The following is a 21,911-nucleotide window of genomic DNA, read 5'->3' as shown; positions in this document are numbered from 1 at the left end:
CTAACGTATCTGATTTCAGATAATCCTCCTTGTACCACTTCCCGCTATTTACAGCCCTTCTGATGGCCTCTTCCAAAAGTAAACTTCAGGTCTTTTGCAAGGTAAAGTGCCTTATTTATTGTAATATTTAAATATTTCTTACCCATTTAGCATGTATAAAAATGCTACATTTTTACTAGCTTCTTATCTTTATGTGTCACTGATGAAGTTTTTGAGTGTTGTACCCTTAACCCCCCTTTTTCCATAATCCTGTGGTTTTTATTGCATGATTTCATATAACACCGTGACTTACAGGAATGCATGTGTGTTAAATGCTAAATCCTTACCCCCTCCCCCCAAGTAACAAAAAGAATTATGATGTCAGGAAGAATACAAAGAGAAGAGTGCCTTTATAAATGATCTTCCCAAAATAAGTCAATCTTCGATATTACCATCAAGGTCCAATGGACCCAATTTTAGGTTTTTAGTTTCTTTCTTGAGCAGCTCTTACTATTTGCAAGAATTAATATTTTATGACTTCGTTTTCTTAGAGACTTATGGATCCAGCTGATCGTTTTATAAATCTAAGATACGTTATGGGATTTTCGCAAATCATATTTTTCCTATATCTTGAAACACTCTGCTATTTCATCATCCTAGGAACCATTTCATCATGACTTAACAATTATTCTCAAGTATGCCAAAGAGCAGGCAAGAGCATTGGCAAACCACAGCACATGGACCAAATCTAGCCTACTGCCTGTTTTTGGACATAAGGTTTTACTGGAACACAGCCATGGCTCATTCCTTTACATACTGTCTGTGGTTGCTTTCACACTACAAAGGCAGAGTTTAGTAACTGAGACAGAGACTGAATGGCCCACAAAACCTAAAATGTTTATTATCTGGTCCTTTACAGAGAAGTTTGCCAGCCCTTGGTCTAGAGGGTGATGCAACAGTGAAATAAATCATCTCTATTGCATCACCCTTTGGCATTTTTTCCCGTGTGGCCAACTATTGCAGCATCTTTCAAAAAAGTATAAAAGGCCATCTTTGTTGTATTTTTATTAGTTTTCATTGAACACATAAGAAAATTCAGAATTCTTAATTTTCTGATCATAACAGCAAAGAGAAAAAAATTGACAAAGAAAGATGCTTGACAATTATAAAAAGACTCAGATGATAAATGCAAAGAAACAGCAAGACTCTGGGATCTACTGTGATGATAAAATTGATTTTGATAAGCAAAATCTCAGACTGTAATTCTTCAGATGGTAATATCCTTGGTGAATTTTCTCAAACTAAGAATCGCTGAGTGAATGATATATTTCTAGGGGAAAAGAAATATAGTGCTCTCATCTAGTTAGTGATTCAATAGGAAGGACATCATCATGCAATAATTTGTAACAAGAATCTAGATTATCCTGTTTCCTAAAAGGAAATGAGGATTCTTTAAATTTTTATGATTGTGCACCAAGATTTACTCAGTATGATTTGTAAATGGACAAAGGTTACTAGAAGGAAACATATAATGTAGAAATTTTAAAATTCACCATATTGATCATTCTGATGTTTATAAACCTAAACATAAAAATGTATTACACTTATGAAGCAATAAAGACTGTACTATCCAACAAAATTATGAACCATCAAAGTTTTCAAAAGTATTGCAGTTGATGATGCAAGAACAGCAAGAAAGAATCATAAACTAGAACCCAGTTGAAATCTGGGTTGAAACCCAGTTAAAATCTGGAATCAGTACTGTATTTTGACAGTAAAAATGTAAGAAGAACCAGAGTAATCATAAGCAAGAACTTATAAAAGATGTATCTGAAATTTGGATTTACAAGATGGATATGTTCCAAGTCCGTGCATGACAGTGGATGAACAGTTAGCTGCCTTCTATTTCAGGTATGTAACCCTTTATAACCAAGGAAATATGGAACAAAAATTGGGGTTTGCTACATTTAAATTCTTATTAAATTTTCTAATAAAGTTTTTTTGTAATAAACCTTTATTCTTACTTCTACAAATTATTCAGAAAATGACTAAGAATATAAAAAATTTTAAAAGATACATTACACCCAGATGATAAATAGTGATGACTACCTCCCTAGTTGTATAGATTTGTGCTTACCAGTCTTTATTACAGTAGTGATAATATTTACTATTAGGTGCAGAATGGGGCACATTTGTAGTTTAATATTTAAGACATATTACTACACTAACATTTGGATTTAAATATCTGATTTCAAGATAATCTATATAAGTCTTTCCTACTTATTTTAAGATAGGGGCTGATCAACTGATCTGTAACTCCTACATTAGAAGACACTACAGGCAAGGACACAACTTCACGGTCCAAGTTCTAGTAAATTACTGGATGACAGTAGGGAAGGCTTCTCAGCCTACTCTTTGTACACAGTTCTGAAGAAGGAAGTCTTATATATTACTCCCCAAGGGAAGTAGATAATCTGACGGGTGAGAGTCTAACAGCCACTGAAGCAAGCTTTTGCATAGCGGTTAGGTGTGCAGCCTCCTGTAACCAAACCTCAGTTGTAAATCCTGCCTTTGGCATGTAATGGCTAAGAAAACTCATTTAATAAATTAATTCAATAAATGTTTGTTGAGTGCCAGGTACTGTTCTAGTTCTTGAGATACATCAGTAAATAAATCAAATATCTTTACCTCCAAGGAACTTATATTCCAATGAAGAAAAGAGATAATAAACATAATAAGCAAACTGTATTGTATGTTAATAGGTGGTAAGTGCTCTACAGGGTAGGGCAAGTAGCAGCAATAAATAATGTGTACAAGTAGGTCTCAATTGTGAAGCTAATTTTTGAGCCAAATTAGAAAGAAATAACAGTGAGGCGAGTGGATATTTGAGGGAAAGTCATTTTGAGCAGAGTGAACAGCTGGAACAAAGATTCTAATGCCAAGATCCTGGCATATTTTTTAAAATAGCAGAGAAGCCAGGGTGAGTGGAGACGAGTGAGAGAGAAGGATGGTAGAAAGCGTTCAGAGGACCACCATGGGATACCACTCTAGGGTTCTGCATGCCACTGCAGGGACTCTGGCTTTTACTCTGAAGGAAATGTAGAACAGCTGTAAGTATTAAACAGAGGCGTGAAATGGTCTGACACATTTTAAATGGACCCCTCTGACTGTAGTGCACTATTAAGGGGGGGGCAAAAGTAGAAACAGAGAGATGAAGCCAGATTCTGGTGATGGTTGTATTCTAGATATATTTTGAAGGCAGAGACAGCATGATGTTCTTGACAGTTTGGATACAGAGTGTAGGAGAGAAAAAGAAGAGTCAAGGATGATTTGATGCCTTAAGTAATTTACTCTCTGGTTCCAGTTTCCCTATTTGTAAAATGGGCATAATTACAGGATCAACCTCATCAAATTGTTTAAAAAGTTAAATAAATTAATACATATAAGAAACAGTGCCTAAAACATAGTGCTCAAAAAATGTTAGATACCAATATTTTTAGTGTGGGGTGCATTGTCTCAAAAGGCTCCTTCTTTTCCTCTAATTTGTCTGAAGTGTTAGTTCCACTAAGTAAGCACACCTAGCTAGGACTCTGCTCTTTCTCTTCCAGCATCTTACCCGGAGTGGGAGTACGCAGGGTCACCTCAGGGGGGAATGAGATGATTCTGCTAGCTAATCACTTTTACATTAATAAAAGGACATTATTAGTCTTTGGGTTCTCTAATAGTTAGAATCCTGCTGGTAAGGATAGGTAAGTGTTATGATTCTCAAACTTCTATTGTAACCTACTTTTACTCCAGGCCCAAAATAATTGACTTCAAATAGCATTTAATGGTTTTTGTGAAGTAATCAAATTGCTCTGTAATCAGCATCAGTTATTTCTGAAGTATTCAAAGCATTATAGGCACTTTTGCAAATGACAATAATCTGAGGTTTGTTCAGTTATGAAACAGTAACACAAGTAAGAATGAGGCTCACTGTATATTTGAAGTAATTCTTACAACTATCTAATAACTTAAGTATAAAGTTTAAGTTTACTAGATGTCAAATGCTATTTTTCCAACTGTAAAAAACTAAATTAGAAAATTCTAAGCATAAATTCAGGATGGGAAAAATGCATGACTCAACTTGTGGGCCAATAAAATAAAATTTGTTGACTTAGGAAACAATTTAAAATCATCATTAATTCAAACAGTCAATGTGAATCAGAATTCAGGATATAGCAATGGGACTGAGTGGCAGGATCTGTCATTTGTAGGTAAAGGCACCTCTGATCGCTAATAAAAAGATCCTAAGCTGTGGTTTCTAGAAAGCACATACCACACTATGTGGTTTTAAAAAAAATTGGTCAAAGTCCGCCAGAACTGCCAACAAAAGTGGTACATCATTGCTAACTACAGATACTAGGAGGGTGTCGATAAGGAAGTAAAACTTGAGATGGAGCTTAAACTTGCAGGATTTAGATAGGCAGAGAGGAAGAAACTGACATGGAGACAGTAACAAACACAATAAGACACATTAGTGATAATTCAGAGGATGAAGTGAGTGCTTCCTGCTGGAGAGGAGCTATTCATTCAATTAATATTGATTGAATACCTAATGCCTAGTACTATTCTAGGCACTAGGAATACAACACAAAACACTTGCCCTCCTGAACTTTACATTCTACCAGAAAAGCATGAGGAAGTGAAGCAAGAGACATTAAAATGTGACAAGATGATGATTCTTAAATTTATATTAAGCATCAGAATAATGATGGCCCCCCTTCAGCAGCTGCAATGAATAGTAGGCTATCACCATCAGAAACGAACTTGTTCGGAGGAGGAAATATTGAGAAGCTCGAGACACTACAAATCACTGTGAAAGTTTAGGTTTTTGGGTACCCAAAACCTCTCACAATCCTTCTTTATGTCCCTAGAATATCACTACCTCCATTTTCCACATAGGAAAATTCTTAATCAGTCTTTTGAAGTACCTTTTTCTAACCCCTGCTACAACCTTTTCCCACCACACTTTAGGAAGTGTCATGGGCAAGAAACAGAAGCTAATCAATCACCCTATGCATTAAGCAACTAGTATTCAACAGGCCCTCTTGTTCAAGGCCAGTCTTTCTTCTTATGTTCTGGACTTCAGCCACTCTTGCCTTCTCTAGGACCTTGTACGTGGGGTATTGCCATTACCCCATCCCTCACCCACCACTGTCACTCTCCTCCTGAGTACAGAGACATGGTCAAAAATTTCTCACCATAAAACTACGGGCAAATAAAACAAAGACATTAAAAGTTTAAAGGCCTTTTGGCCCTACATCATCTTCTAGCTATCGTTCTTCATTTATTTTCTTTTCTTACCAATCTCACCTAGATAAGCCTGGCTGTGATTTATCCTTGCTGTCTCCACTTTTGCCTCCAACAAACTCACTCCTTGACCCAGTGCAACTAGGCTTCTGTCCCCACCACTGCTTCTATTCTCAAAAAGCCACCAAAGACTTCCTAATTATCTAGAACCAACATAAATAAAAACTAAGAGATTCGCTTACAAGTATTCACTTTCTGAAAGAATCTGAATAATCTGCAGTTTTAAAGTTTATCCAATTTCAAATGCATGGATGTGTGCATAAACATATCACCAAAAATGCATTTTAAAATAAAATGCTAATTATTGCTAAAAGAAAAACAACACTGACCTGCATTGGCACAGGTTCCTTAAGATAATACCCTTCAACAATTTGTTCTTTTCGATAGTGATCTATGATGTCCCCAATGCTGTTAAAATAAAAATTACTAACATTGACATAATTTGTCTCATAAAAATTGCAAATCTTAAAGATACACCAAACATTGTTCGCAACGATTCTCTATTTGCAAGTTTTTTCCAAAGTATATAACCAGAATACATTAACAGACTATATGATCATTACAGTCACATTACTTTAGAAAAACAAAAATGTTCCTAATATTGGTTTACAGATCAGAAATACTTGAGTCAGAGATTTCAATTTTCCATAGACGTACTCAAAGCACCACTATATGTGAGGAAATGATTAAAAGTCTTTTTTTTTTTTTTTAAACAAAAGTATCTGAGAGACTGAGAAAGAAAAACCGACAGACAAACGGCATTTATTTAGCAAGTAGTGAATTCAGGTAAACTTCAAGAATTTTTATCATCAAAACATTTACATATTCTGCTTTTATATTAATCAGATGGAGTTAGGTCATGAGACATAAATAGCAGGTGAAAGCAGAAACAAATTTAAAAAAAAAAAAAGGAAGAAAGAAAGAAAGACGGAAAGACCAGGAGCTAACCTTATATGTAGGATTATCACTACAGTAGGAAAGGCTTATTGATGATTTTGATAAAAAGTGCTATAAAATATTCTTAATATTTGGGAAATACTATAAATAAAACAAAACTGAAAATAACATTATATAATGTATTTTAACACAAATTTTAACATGACATAATGAGTTTTTTAAATATAAAATGTTTCTCAAATCAGTTTGTCATTTCATTGTCCTGAATATGTAAATCCTAGAATTTTAAACTTTCCTTTAATACACTAGAGGAACTGGTATTTAACGACAGCTAGGGAACATTTCTCAAAACAGATCTCATTAATTTACCACTTGATTTTTTTCATGTTCTTCCTACTGATCCAATAATTGGAATACACACACACACACATATATATATATATATATATATATATATATATATATATATATAAAATTGGATATATATTTATCACTTGATTTTTTTTCACAGTTCTTCCTACTGAAAAAATAATTGGAACATATGTTGTCTTTTATCTTTGGAGATACATATACATATATACATACACATATATATCTCTGATAATAAAATATCTGCTATACTACAAAATTATTTTAAACGAAATATAAATAAAGTATAATGTTAAAAAGCAAACAGAAGATTTGAAAGATTAATAAAAAAATTACGGATGAATATGAACTAAATACCAGAGGTAGCATTTAACAGGAGGGGGTAGGGGGATGAGAAAAGTAAAAAGGTATTATCACAAGAAGGACAAAGAAGGTTGTAAGTTTTTAAAGGAAAAATGTAACACTAAAGAAAAACGAAAATCAGAAAGAACACATTTGAAGATAGCTAGGTACCACAACAGAGATGACTATGTGTTTCAAAGCAAAAGGCACCAAATCTGAGAAAACATCCAAGGTCTCTGGCTCCACAACTGTAAATGCAATCTATCCTGTGTAGCACCTCAATGTTACGATATAATTCTTGACCAGGAGCTGAAAGAACAGAATACTACTGCATGGAGTACATACAGTTCAGACTGTCCAGGAGCAAATTTACAAGCATGTGGCAACCAATCAGATATATTTTTACCAATGACCTGGACTTCCAAGAAGTTTTTTTAAAAAATTACTCTTTAGTTCACAGTCTACCCAGATATGCCTAAGGAAACAGTCAAGAGAGACACAACAAACAAAAATTTCCTAGACATTCCATAGTTCTAGCCATGAAATCAGATTTACAACTCAGAAAATTAAAACATGTTCACTATAAATCTGTAAAATAACTGTGAGTTTCTAGAGATACTATATCCTGTACTTTCATTTTAATAATTTACTTTTTAATAAATATAACTCTCTCTCTCTCTTCTTGAACACTACATGTTAGTAATCTTAAAGGTCTGACCAAAATCTTCCCTCTCCCTTCTTAATCACCATCTGAACTACTCTCTTCCCACTGATTCTCCTATGCATATTTGTACATCCTTGAATTTATCAGTCAGCTTACCATCTTCTCTAGAAGACCTGAGCACTAATAACATAGGAACAGTATCTTTTTTCTTTATATGCACAGTTCTGTATAATACACTTCAAAAAGTAGATCAGTCAATAAATGTTTACTGAATTATATTTGTTGTTAAATGCCTCTCCTACTTTTCTAAAATTTAAAATATAGGAATATTAAAGTTATGTCTCAACAATGTAGTTTCTAAATGAAACAGACATAACTGCTACTTCTCTTTGCCCAAAGACTAATGTAGAGTTAATGTGGAGACAGGTCAGCAGAATTTGGCTCTGTTACATAGATTTATTGGATAATCCAACTTTACACTTCCATATCTAAACAATAAGTGATAATCACAAAGGTGTATCTTCTTAGAAATTACTTCATTACTGACATTAATACTGAAATGGAGTATGTATTTCCAAAACAATTACAAAAACTGCCATTTTCTAGGCATGAGGGTCACATAATTCCGGCTTTCCTTTAAAAATGATTTTTTTAATATTAAAGCTAACAACAACAATACTCCTGAACTTTTTTTTTTTTTTTAATTAATTTATTTATTTATTTTTGGCTGCATTGGGTCTTTGTTGCTGCGCGCGGGCTTTCTCTAGTTGCGGCAAGCGGGGGCTACTGTTCGTTGCTGTGTGCAGGCTTCTCATTGCGGTGGCTTCTCTCGTTGCGGAGCACGGGCTCTAGGTGCGCGGGCTTCAGTAGTTGTGGCACACGGGCTTAGCTGCTCCGCGGCATGTGGGATCTTCCCGGACCAGGGCTCGAACCCGTGTCCCCTGCGTTGGCAGGCAGATTCTTAACCACTGCGCCACCAGGGAAGCCCAATACTCCTGAACTTTATAAGATGAACATATACAAGGGGAATAAAGAGTCTAATTTGGGGGAATGACCACGGACACTACATTAACAAATATTTAAAAAATTTTTAAGTCATAATTTTGCAAGCAGACTAATAATTTTGCAATAATTTGGAAAGAAATATACTTCAAATATTTATTTCTTCCTGTTTCATTCTGGTCTTTCTCAACAAAAGAGACTACCTTTATATGTTTTACAGGCTGCCTCTATTATGTAGGAAGAATTTTCATCTTTAGAGAATGTATATCATAAAGAAGTTTAAATCAAACAAAACAAACTTCCCCCAGAATTAATGTAAAATACTTTATCTTAAAAAAAACTCCATGCAAACATTTGTCAATTCAGTTAAGAACATGTTTTCAATTTATTGTTTTATATATTCCATGCCCCTAGAAACCTGGACAATGGGAAATTTTAATTTACCTTCATAGAGAGCTCAAATTGCACCTAGCTAGATTTTCAGTGAGGATGTCTAGATCAGACTGTAATGCTAGAAGGGGTTCAAGCAGCTCATATATGAGGTGTGTGAAAGGGTCCAATAGTCTACACTCATCTTCCATTTGATGTCGTATCACTATCCACTGAACAACTGGCAAGCAACAGAACTTGTTTTTGGTTTTTTGCTTTGTTTTATTTTAAGGCATTAAACTAGGAAAATGCCGGCATTTTAGCTTACACTAGCCTCCAAAACAGGAAAATCATGCTGCTCCAGAGTTATCCGGAATGGGAAAATGTTTACACTCAGAAATAAAATGAAAGATTACTTTCTATTATGCAGAAAAAAAACAGCTGACATTCTATCATATGGTTTTTTCTATTAACTGGTTTTCCTAATCAAGTGAGTGAAGTCCATCCTGAGTTTTGGGACAAGCAAAGAGTTTACCGAGAATTTTAAAGGTGAGAAGTAGGAACCAATAATTACAAATAATACCAACTTGAGAACAACTCAATTATTTTTGGGTAACATTATTAATAAGTCTCAGGAAAAAAGGTTCTTAAAGAGTGACCTATTAAAATGTCTCACTGATAAAAAACGGTAATATATTTTCTTTTTCTTAGATTAAATGTTCTGCTGTCCTACAGATAACGTATGGACTTAGCAAATTTGCTGCAAATAACTTGTGCATAAATAATCAAAAAATTACATAATTTTGGAAGGAAATAAAAGTTATTAATTTATATTCATGTTTGACACTAGCTAAAGAATTCTTGGATATGACTACTACTAAATTATATTAAATGTCTTATAATTTTAAATATTACGAAGTCAGAAACTTTTATATAATTTTGATTCTGATATATTATATTATCAAGATTTCAACTCTCCTTGCCAAAAGTAAAACTAAAAATTTCTCACAACTTACCTGTTATAATATCGGCCTCCCATCATAAACTGATTGTTTGGTGTTGGACATATTTTAAATCGCTGAATATTTTCATTGGTCCGAAAATAAAGTGAATAGTCACCAGGAGTATTATCTGATGGCCTCACAAGAAAACTGCAGACTTGACCAACTATAAAAATTAAGCTGTTAGTTTTATTCCCTAATTATCAAATTAAAAAAGAAAAAGCGTTAAGTAGTATAATTACAAAATACATTCAAAAGTCAAAAACATATGTAAAATTTTCACCAGGAACTTTTGTTTGTTTTGTTTTGTTTTGTTTTTGGCTGCACTGCACGGCTTGCAGGATTTAGTTCCCCGACCAGGGACTGAACCTAGGCCATGGCAATGAAAGCACCGAGTCCTAACCACTGGACACGAGAGAATTCCTGAAACTTTTTAAAAATAAAGATAATTTTAAGGCAATTTCTTTTTGTATTTTCTGGTTTATGAGTCACAACCACCCATGATGTTGCTTGTCTTTATTACATAAAAATACAGGGCAGAAGTGTGCAGCACTGACTTCTGGTTAAGAAGTCTCCACCTGTCATAACTTGGAAAGAATACTCTAACCACAGATGGGGTTACTGGCTAAAACCACCATATTCTGTTTGCAAAAGAAAAGTCTAAAAAAGTAAAAGTGAATTTTACTTAAGAATACTCTATACTTAAGTAATGCTTCTGATTAAACATTAAAAAGTCATAACTATAATAAAATAGTACCAAAAGCTTACAAAAGTAGATTCAAAACAACTGAAATATTTGTGTACCTAATCAAAATCAATACACATGCACTATATTTCATTTAATAGGCACGATCTTGAAAAGTCATACAGAAGCAAATTATCATGTATTAAATATTTTCATATTAATTTTAGAGAAGTCTTTGACATCTGCAATTGGCAGTGACTTTTACCACTAAGATGCTTTTTTACCTTTTCTCTAAGTCCTAATGACAGAAAAGATCAGAACTTGATTGCTTTTAGGAAAGCAAAATGAACACTTAGAATATCAGACGTCATTTTTATGTAAATAACTAATAGTTCCAATCATCTATCCAAGGCACTTACTACCAAGTAATTTCATGTTCAATACAAAGAATAGGAATTACTGCAAAATTGTGCATGCAAGTGCTTATGTGTATTCTTCCTGGGAGAAAATCACCGGACTCTTAAAAGAGCACATGACCGAAAGAAAATAAAAACTAACGTAAGGAAATTAAGTTTAGCTCTTTTTCAATTTACATGCCTAAAACAAGAGTGAGTGCCTCAGGTATTTGGTGGTGCAAGTTCAAAATAATAAATGTATATTCAAAATTCAGTAAATTCACTAAAATAAATATTTTGGTCCCACTTTGAAAGCAGGTAGCATGTCATTTTGGTTGAACATTTGGTCTCTGTTACTAACATATAGAATTACCATGTTCTTTAATGACTTTTTAACCTATAGCCCCACAATAAAATTGAATACTTCCTAAAACTGCCATAAATCTTTCAAAAGAGCCAACTATTAATTACATTAAAGGCAATGCCTTATGGCTTGAACAGTAACTCAGATAAGATCTTTAAATGATCAGTGGTTTATTCAACATATACATTGAACTCTGGTCATTTTTAAAGAACTAAGACTTCTAAATTACAGATTACTGCTTAAACTTGTCTCAAGTCCTTCTAAAGTATGGTTTCCTGAAGAGATATGTGGTAATTAAATTAATTCAGTCTTAAATTTTAGTTAGGATAAGTGATAATGGAATAGTTTTTGTTTTAAATAATAAACCCACAGTACAATTCAATTTTTATTTTGCATATCTCTGTAACCACAGAGTTTTAGGAAATGTTAAAATCAACATATTTTAAATAAGGCCCAATTTTATAATTCTACAAGTGTACAAAGATAAATGTAAGCACATTTGCTGTACCTGAACAGCAAGAAAATGAAAACAACATGATACTCCTCTATAAGAGACTGATAATAAATTATGGTATTTACACAATGGAAAGCTTATGGTCATTAAAAAGAATAATGAAAATTTATATATGCAGATACGGAAAGATTTCCCAAAATACATCTTAACATGAAAAAAGTGTGTTGTATGTTCCTGTGAGAGTGTGTGGGGGGGTATGTGTAGGGGGGTAAGTAGGGGTGAGGAAGGAAGACACACACAGACACGAAACTTCTAGAAACATAGGAAAAAACACTCATCTGGCACTGCTTCTAAGGAAGAGTACAGGGGCCTGATGCAGAAGGAAAACACACTGCACTGAATTTTATACTGCATGTTTTGAACTAAAAAACACCAAAAACCAAGAACACCAATTTCTCTGTGCTGGGCAAGAAATTACAATATACATAAATATCAAATGAATGCTAAAGGCAAAATACATGATAAATGGTTGGTTCACTTTTTTCTTCTTTTTAAATAACAACATTAGAAAAGGAAAGTGAATATATAAATACCTGTCATTAGTAAATTATAAGCTTCTTGTTTGGAAATTTTCCCATGGAACCATCTTAAAAAGAGGATAAATTAAATATGTAAATCAAGTCTTTTTTGCTGTTATACCATCAAAACTAAACAACTAACATAATATAATAAGTTTAATTCAAGCTGACATAATGAAATAAATGCAATGCAATTGACCAAATGACCTCACTCCTTTTACAATTGTTACTACACTTTGTAAACATGCCTAAGTTCAACAAAATATAGAAAAATTAGGGACGATCTAGTATGAACTACAATTTCCATATTAATTATCAATACAAAAACAGCAATGATTTTAATTCTGATAATGACAAATTGTTAAGCTTACAGCATAGCTAGCATTCTTTTTTCTTTTGATTAGGAGCGGGGAGTGGTAGAGGTAGAGCCCACCAGAACTGCCCAGAAAAAAAATTAGTGGATTAATTTTTCTCATACTTCTCTCAAAGTGAATTTCCCTATAAGTTCTCTCTTCAAATCAACATGGTTGATTCATACTTTACTGAAAGCCAGAAAATAAGACTGAATGATGAGAAAGAATAGATACCAACATCAAGAACTGAAAGAATGACTTAGTATTACTAATTCTATTTGAGCTAATGGCCTATCATATCAGATTGCTAGAATATTTTATATTCTGCATACTTAAAATAAGCCTTTAGAAATTATTATAAAAGGCATTAGAGTCAAAATCTACTGCATATAATAACTAAAGTACTTAAATAATTTACCTTAAAATGATACATCTGGTTTAAAAAATTAATTACTAGTAATTAAATTACTTAAAATCTCTCATCTGAAGGACTATATCTATCTTGCTGATTAAGACATGTTATATGTTAATACCAAGCTCTCTACCACTTTGCCATATATTCTTAGGGTCTATAATTATTTTTAATCGTGGCTTAAAGAACAAGTTGGAAAGTAAAAATACTACAAGACTAAAATATATAAATGGCCTAAAATCCAATGTTACAGGTTTAGAGGCAGTTCATACTGTTTTAAATTATCCATATTATTACTGGTCAGAGTATAAAATATAACTGAATTTTTACCTTTTCACATGAATAAAATGTTAAACTTTTACTTTCTCTCTTTAACTTTATTCCAACCCTTAACTCACTAATTCAGATTTCCTGAGGCTCCCAATGCTAATTTTGAATAATTTAAAACAAGTATACAATAACTGGAGCAGTCCAGGCTGCCTTAAAAGGCAGTAAAGTTCCATACTGCATTCAAACACAGCTGAAATGACCATTTACTACAAATGCTAAAACAGCATTTCTATATTCTAATGGATAGTTGATTAGATGACCTCGAAGGCCCATCCTATATTTCTCTATAGCTAGAATAAAGGAGAAAAAGGGAATTTAAAAGGGGAAGGGGGCAAAAAATAGCGTTTAGAGAACAAATTGGCAATACTGTTTTCTGAAAGGATTGGATCTGAGTTTCCTCATTCAGGCATTTATTACCACATGTAAAATGAGTATATTTCAAGCACATGGTTTGTACCAATAATAGAAAAATGAGACTGTGACCTTAAGAAGTCCCCATTCTAGTAAGAAAAAGGAACATAAATACTGTATAACTATAAAGAGAATGTAGAAAATATAACAAAGCGCAGTGATAGGTACATGCTGAGGGCATTTTTAGAATAACAGAGAAGGGCACCAATTCTGTAGGGTGTATACAGGGGAAGATAACAGAAGACTTCTTGGGAAGAGTGATAAATGGGTTAAGTCTCTAAGTAAGAATAGGCATTAACCAAACACAATGGAGGGGAATTCTGGCCTAGGAAGTAGCTTGAGCGAAGGAGAAAAACAGTACTAAGCATTTGAAGATCTACAAGCTGTAGAGTAGAATATAAAACTAGAAATGACAAGAGATAGGGCTTATAAAGGACACAAGACCTGGATCAGATCTTTTCAGACTCTGCTAAGGTAAAGAGAATCAGGCAAGAATTTTAAGTGAGAAAGTAATACAGTCAGACACATGTTTTAGGTCGATTATTCTAGCTGTTAGAAGAAAGGATTTGAGGAGACTAAAGTGTCAAGCAAGACCAACTTAGAGGTTATTGCTACATCAAAGTCCTGGTACGAGATGAAAAGGGCCTGAACTAGAATATGGTTCCTTAAGACTGAGAAGAAGGCACACACATTCAAGAAATATTTTAGAAGATAAAAATAGCAGGACTTGGTACTTGTGTCATGGAAATATGGAGCTGAAAAGGAACACAGCTAAAGTTATACCATCTATTTAGTCTCAAAAAGCACTCGGGGATGCTACTGAGGATGCTTCACTGCCAGTCAACACCTTAAGAAATTAGAGGGAGCTGACAAATACATAAAATAAACCAACAATGCAAATTTAGCTTATGCTAAATACCAAATGAGTAGAAAATTATAAAGTTCAGAATATGGAACGATCACAAATGTATTAAATTTTAAAAAAAGATTTCCCAGTGAAACTGGGATTTAAACTTTGTTATAAGAAAACTGGATATAGCTTTAAATGTTTATTGGTATTTGACCTCTCTTTTTTTTCTTTTCTTTTTAAAAAGAATTTATGGTATTATTTTAAATAGGGATAAAAATATAGATTTCTTGCTTCTCTTGAAAATCAGGAGGCTTTCATAACACTAGACTCACACACTTTCACACATCAATTAGACCGGTCACCTCACTGCAGGCAAACACTGTCTAGATTTTGACTTCCTGCAGTATTTTGTGATACAAAGAGTGAATGTTAGTTTCCATTTATTACCACACTTGCAGTGTTATTTTCTTACAGTAGCGAAACAGTTCCATGTACCTTGATCGCTATAAAAGCGGGAAAATAAGAAAGATCAAGATTATTGTAATTTGAGAAAAATGGGAATATATACACCTGACCCAGTTCATTTGTTTACATTATCTGTATGCCTCCCTCCAAACATTAATTAGAATTTGCAACTCCTCACATAGGTAGTGAGAAGACTTCAAACTAGTACAATCAACAAAGTACAGTCTCACTGATGAAGCCTACTTTGCAGCTACACAGAACAATAAGGAAAATGAACTCAGAAAATCTCATATGTTCCACTTAAGAAAGGGTGGGAACTAAATTAGATGACTGAAAGTGGAGTATTCAGTTTGTTTTCATGTTCTAATGGTTAGAATTCAGAATAAGCAAACACTTGAGAGGCAAGCCTTAAATTCCACCCATAATTGCCGACAGGAAGGTAAGAAAAAATATTCCACTGAAAACATATTAGATGAACAGTTTATTAAAATAATATGAGTAAAACAGAATTTGGATTAAGAGTTAAGCCCTTTAGACACGGGGAGGGGGAAGGGTAAACTGGGACGAAGTGAGAGAGTAGCATTGACATATATACACTACCAAATGTAAAATAGATAGCTAGTGGGAAGCAGCTGCATAGCACAGGGAGATCAGCTCAGTGCTTTGTGACCACCTAGAGGGGTGGGATAGGGAGGGTGAGAGGGAGACACAAGAGGGAGGGGATATGGGGATATATGTATACGTATAGCTGATTCACTTTGTTATACAGCAGAAACTAACACAATATTGTAAAGCAATTATACTCCAATAAAGATGTTAAAAAAAAAAAAAAGAAAAAGAAAAAAAAATTTTAAAAAAAAGAGTTAAGCCCTTTAAAAGAAAAGATATATACAAATAACTATCAAGAGGGATGAGAAGGACACTAAAAAAGATCTTCAAGGACATTAATAAAATTAGAGCAAAGCTGAAACACCATGGGGAGTGATCTCCCATAAAAGCAACTAAAAACTTCTGGAATATAAGGGAAGAATGTAGCAAATAGTAGGAATATAAGATAAGAATGTGGCAAGTAGTAGGTGTAGTAATACCTGGTCTTTGAATTAGCCCTTACAAGATACTTAAAATCAGCCTGAAAAAATTATGAAAAGAAAGTCCTTGCAGAATCTTATTAATATGGTAAAGAACCATAATTGGGGGGAAGAGCTCTCTGACTTTAAAAAAACAAAACAAAAACTGAACCATAAAGTACATAAAAGATAATGGCAACAAAAACAAGAAACACTATGAATAAATCAATAAGAAAACAAAAAAAAATGTGAGGAATTATGACATTCATAATGTTATTAATGTACTGTTTATCAAAAAGTCTTTAGTTTGGTGATATAAGAGTTATATGTAGGTATAAGCCACCTTCATTATCACTAGGTCCTTAAGAAAACAGTTAGAAATCAACTCTTGAGCCAAATAAAAAAAACTTTTTAAGTCAGCTCAAAAAGTATCAATTTTCTTTTAAAATATTTTTAGATCAAAGTTTTCCAATTAGTAAGTTTACAATATATTTTTTTCCCTTTTAATAGTTAACACAAACTTACATTTTGCCTTCATGTGGATCTTCTTCCCGGCCCTAAAGGGAAAGACATTAAGACAGTTTTTATGGAATTATTAATATACTTTTATTAAAATTAATAAAATCTTATCTTCAAACATATCTACACCCTGCCCTTCATATTTATTTACGTATATACAAGAAAAGGTGTTTCTATTCATGAAAGGTCTTTCCAAAACTCTCCCCCTTAGTCCTCTTCTCTCTTTGTTGTGATTACTTTAATCCAGGCCCTTCTCCTCTCTTTTCTTAAACTATTAACAACAGCCAACTAGTATAATTACCTCTGTGCCCCATCCCACCCCACCACTCCAATCTGGATTCATCAGTTTCAACAGCAACTTTGCCCTGCATTAAGAAACACCAAACAAAACAAAAATAAACAAATTTAAAAAACCAGGCCTTTGGTACCTCTCTACTGCCCACAAACTCCCAGTTTACAACCAGAATCCTTTACCATATGACTCAAGTCTATGTTTCCTGTCTCATACTACCATTTCTCTTTAGGTATCTATACCATGGTCACACATAAACTACCTCTTTGCTAATCTACATTTTCCCACCACTGTAGCTTGTTCTTTTTTACTTAGAATGTCCTTTCCACTCACTACTTCCTACCTGTTAGTTAAAACCTAAACCATCTAGGCAGGATCTATCTCAAATACTACCTCCTCATTAAGACACTGAGTCCCTAAAACATAAACATGAACTTTTACTCTGAATAGAAAAGACATCTTTCTTTTTCCATCTTTTGAACTTTACCCTACTCTATTTGATATTGCCATTATTTAAGATATACTAGGTGATATTCATTCCATTATCGTGGCTATAAGCATCTTAAGACCTGAGCCATTTTTTGTTAACAATGACTACCACAACCACTAGCACAATGCTTGGCACATAATTTTCACTGAATATCTGTTGAATTGTAGTCCTAGTACCCAACACAGTACCTGGCATCGAGTTTCCATTGAATAACGAAGGAAAGAGTAGAAAAATGAACTAAGTACACGTGGATTTACTTCTCTAAATTTGGTCCTCACTCAAATATCAAATATCTAACCAAATTAAAATCAAACACTTGCTAAATGCCTTCTATATTACAAAATGCTAAAAACAAATCACATAAAAACAAAATGCATTATCGTTGCCCAAAAGGAGTTAATCTCTATATAAGAGGTTTACAGAATAAATTAATTTTAAATGTAATGGGATATAAAGTTAACAAGGTGCTATGGAAACACACGAGGAAACAATTTAGCCTAAGAAAGGGTGTGAAAAAAGGGGCAACATCTGAGCCGAACTGATAGATGAATCAAATTTTACAAAGCAGTTTAGCAGGGCAGGAGTGTCAAGGAAGAGGGAAAAGAATAGGCATAGGGACATCCATTCATTCAACAAACATTTACTGAATGCCTGCTAATGCCAGACATTATTCTAGGCAACAGGGACACATTGAATCAGAGACAAAAATCCTCACAGAGCTTACATTCTGGAATTAAGACATAATATAGTACAAATGTGCTTGGAGAACAGTAATGAAAATCAGAATTTCAGGGTGGGAAATTCCTTAGATCCATCCAGCAACCAAATGTCTGAAATCTAGACAATCTCCAAATGGCTCTCCAATCTACAAGGATTCACTATGTTCCAATGAAGACCATTATGAAAAATTATTCTAAATATTGAAGTAAAAACTGTTTATAATTCTAACTTGGAGCCATTCCACCACTAATTCAAAGTATGACCATATTCATTTTTAACAGCCACATCACATTGTTCACTCACACTGAGCTGTTAACTTGTTCTCCTTTTTTTTTCTTTCCTTGTATGTTAGGTCATGTCTCCTTACCTTAAACCGGGCTTTTTTTTTTTTCCCCCTGTATTCAATGGATAACTTTCACTTATCCTTATTAAAATTTATCCTGTTAAATTTGACCCAGAGTTCCAAGAGCTTGAGAGAAAAGTTCAACTACACTTCAATTCCTTTAAATAATCAGAATAATGGGGGTAGGGGGGTTACAGCAGAAAGAAAATCCAACATACTACTAAGAAACTTTGTAGTAAAACTAACGTAGGTGTTAAGATTCTTCAGTTTGAACACTTCCTGTCCATACAGAATAAATATCACTCCTGCTGTAGAATACAGAATTCTAATCTAGGAATTAGTTCTAATCCCAGCTCTTCCACTAAGTAACTATGTGACTATGAGTATGGAACGTATCATACCATTTCCTCAACTCCTCCCACTTTTCCTCAGTATGTTTTACTGCTACATATCAAGATCTGGCTGCCAGAATAGGCAGACAAGAGAATTAATAGCAAAGAAAAATATTCTCCACTGCCGTCCTCCTGGAACAATAATCAGAGCACAGGTTTCAGCATATTACCAGGTTCAAGGCATAATTTAAAAACAGTCACTCTGAGGGTTGTGAAAAATAACAGAAAACCATTCCATCCTGCTGGACAAATCCGAAAGAGAAGAGTGAATTTCAAAACTATAATGCAATGTTTAATATGTTTCAGTGATACTCAATACTGTATCTGAAATGCATATGCCGCTTGAACGCTGATCTGTATCTAAAAATGCACAAACACGATTATTTATAGTGTCTAAGACTACTGATAATGTATTTTGTGATGACATTGAAAACAAGGGAAATATTCAAAATACAGAACCATGTGATAATATATGTGTCATATAACTCCATTTTTCCAAGGTTACTAGAAAATTATACATATATTTGGGAGATAAAGAGTTTGAAAGCAAACGCGCAACCATTTGAGATTCCATGATCAGTTGGACATAACATCATTTATGAGGAAGACCAAGAAGATAAAAAGGGATACAAATAAGCACACATGTTAATACATTTTTAATTCTTAGAAACTCATGAAAACATCCTGAAAATTGGCAGCTAACATGCTAGCTTGGTTGTGCTCTTTACAAATAAATAGCATTTACCAACAGTAAATACGTTTTAATGAAAAATTACTTGTACTTATGAATTGAGGTTTTTCATAAAAGAAATATATTCATAGCTAATTTCCCTGATTATGGACAAGTTCCAAAATTTAAAAAGTATTTAGAATTCTGAGAAGGAGAAGAAAAGAACAAAACTTACCACCTCTTCTACTAGGTCTTCAACAATAAGACCTTGTTCATCTGTTCTTAGATTTGTAACCCACATCCATCCATCTTCTAACTCGTTATGAACAATGAACATATCTCCTTTTAAGAAACTGAAAATAGCAATTATGAAGTTATTAAAATTAAATAAAATTTTTAAACATGGAAATTTAAGTGATTATGTACCACCTCACAGAGATAATATGATACTGGAAAACGCAAGGTGTTAAGGTCAAATACTCTAGATTTTTGTCCTGTTTCTGTCATCTGTAGATTAAATCATCTACATGTAAAAGACACTTATAAATCTGAATCTTAATTTTGACATGCGTAAAATGGGTTTAATAACGGTACCTATACTATCTGTATCACTGGATTATTGTTAGATTCAAACTGGAATTTATGTAAACAGTAATTATACATATATTACAGGCTTTGGGGTGTAACTACAAGAAAACTGAACTTTAAAATTTAAGTTTCAATGCTATTACTCTTTCAGATATAGGTTAGACATAACATCATAAACATATAATAAATATTATTAACTCATTCCACATATACAAGATAAGGTTACTTTAGAAAAAGTTTATTTTAAGTAAGCATAATTAGCCTTATCACACAGATGCTTATGAGACTAACATTTTTCTCATAAAAAACATTAGGGTTTATTTAATTCACTCAGCTATCCATGGTCCAACAAGTATAGCATTCTTTCTCCGAAAGTGGTACCAAGGGGTATATTAATGAGAATGCATGCATGTTTTTTCTGTTACCAATACCTGAGTGAAGGGATGTATACACAATCTAGTTTCTTTTCATTGGACTCTAGATGTTTTCAACCTCCACACAATCACAGGATTAAAAAGTTGTTGATGTATGTCATCAATATAAAACCATCAGTAATTCCTTGAACTTTCCCTTTTAGGCTTGAACAAATGCCTTTGAGTGCTTAAGGTTTTAAGATTGACTGGATGCTACCATTGACCCTGTATCTATATCCCTATCTGTAATATATATGTATTTTTTAAATAAATTTTCCTTTAAGTGTTAATATTCACAAACCAAAGTTATAGTAAGTGAATCTCTTCTCATACCTTTGAAAACTTTGTTTTTCTCTAAAATATCTGAAGCTTCACTGTTACTTGGACCAGTTCAAGAATAAAAACTTGTACACATCTGAAGAGTGCTTCAGATGCACTCTTTTTGAATAAGCACAGAATACTGCATTCTACCTTGATTCTACAACCCTTAACAATGACCAGTATTTCACTAGCTGAAAGGGGGCAGATATTACCACTTAGCCAAGTATAAATTGTTCCTTTCTGGAACCAACCACCTAAAGAAATACGTTAAAATAGAAGTCAAAGAGAAATGAGAAATGACAAGTTTCATTTTTGGTCAAAAGCAGTCCTAAGAGATTTTTTTTTACTTTTGACTTGTTTCTATACTACAAACTTTTTATGACGCAAAAAACAAAAATATGAAAAATAAAAAGCTTACTGGCAGAAACATCATAATCCTAAGATTCATTATGCATTATTTTGCATTTTTCCTCAAAACAGGTTAAAGTGCTTTATTAAATCTCATTAATCTTCAGATGTTTTTACTTAAAAAAAAAAAAAAAACACTTTTCAGGTATATATAAATAAAAAAAGACTCATAACTTCACACATATTTCTGTCATTCTAATTCTTGTTTAAATTTTCATCTTCCTAGATCAGAAGTACTCAATTTTTGGAAGGTCTCTCAGGACCCCTTTACAGTTTTAAAAATTGATACCGTAACAGGCTTTCATTTATTCATTTACATGGATTATATCTATTGATAATTACCATATTAGAATTTAAAATGTAAATGTTTAAAAATATTTATTAATTCCTTTTAAAATAATAATATACCCTATTAA

The 21,911-nt window shown here is 33.2% G+C and overlaps 1 protein-coding gene across 1 annotated transcript in view; it reads right to left on the bottom strand.

Moving 5' to 3' along the window:
* RASA1 (RAS p21 protein activator 1) overlaps positions 1-21,911 on the bottom strand; it is a 107,940-nt gene that overhangs the window by 33,307 nt on the left and 52,722 nt on the right. The window contains exons 5-9 of the mRNA XM_061189425.1: positions 20,001-20,118; positions 16,865-16,896; positions 12,467-12,519; positions 9,991-10,141; positions 5,661-5,739 (exon numbers count right to left, since the gene is read on the bottom strand). Coding sequence (XP_061045408.1) covers positions 5,661-5,739; positions 9,991-10,141; positions 12,467-12,519; positions 16,865-16,896; positions 20,001-20,118 — 433 coding nt within the window. The remainder of the gene's footprint in view (positions 1-5,660; positions 5,740-9,990; positions 10,142-12,466; positions 12,520-16,864; positions 16,897-20,000; positions 20,119-21,911) is intronic.

Source organism: Eubalaena glacialis, chromosome 4 (genome assembly GCF_028564815.1).
Source record: "Eubalaena glacialis isolate mEubGla1 chromosome 4, mEubGla1.1.hap2.+ XY, whole genome shotgun sequence".
NCBI lineage: Eukaryota > Metazoa > Chordata > Mammalia > Artiodactyla > Balaenidae > Eubalaena > Eubalaena glacialis.
The sequence above is the reverse complement of the archived record's forward strand: the minus strand, read 5'-3'. Positions and strand labels throughout refer to the sequence as shown.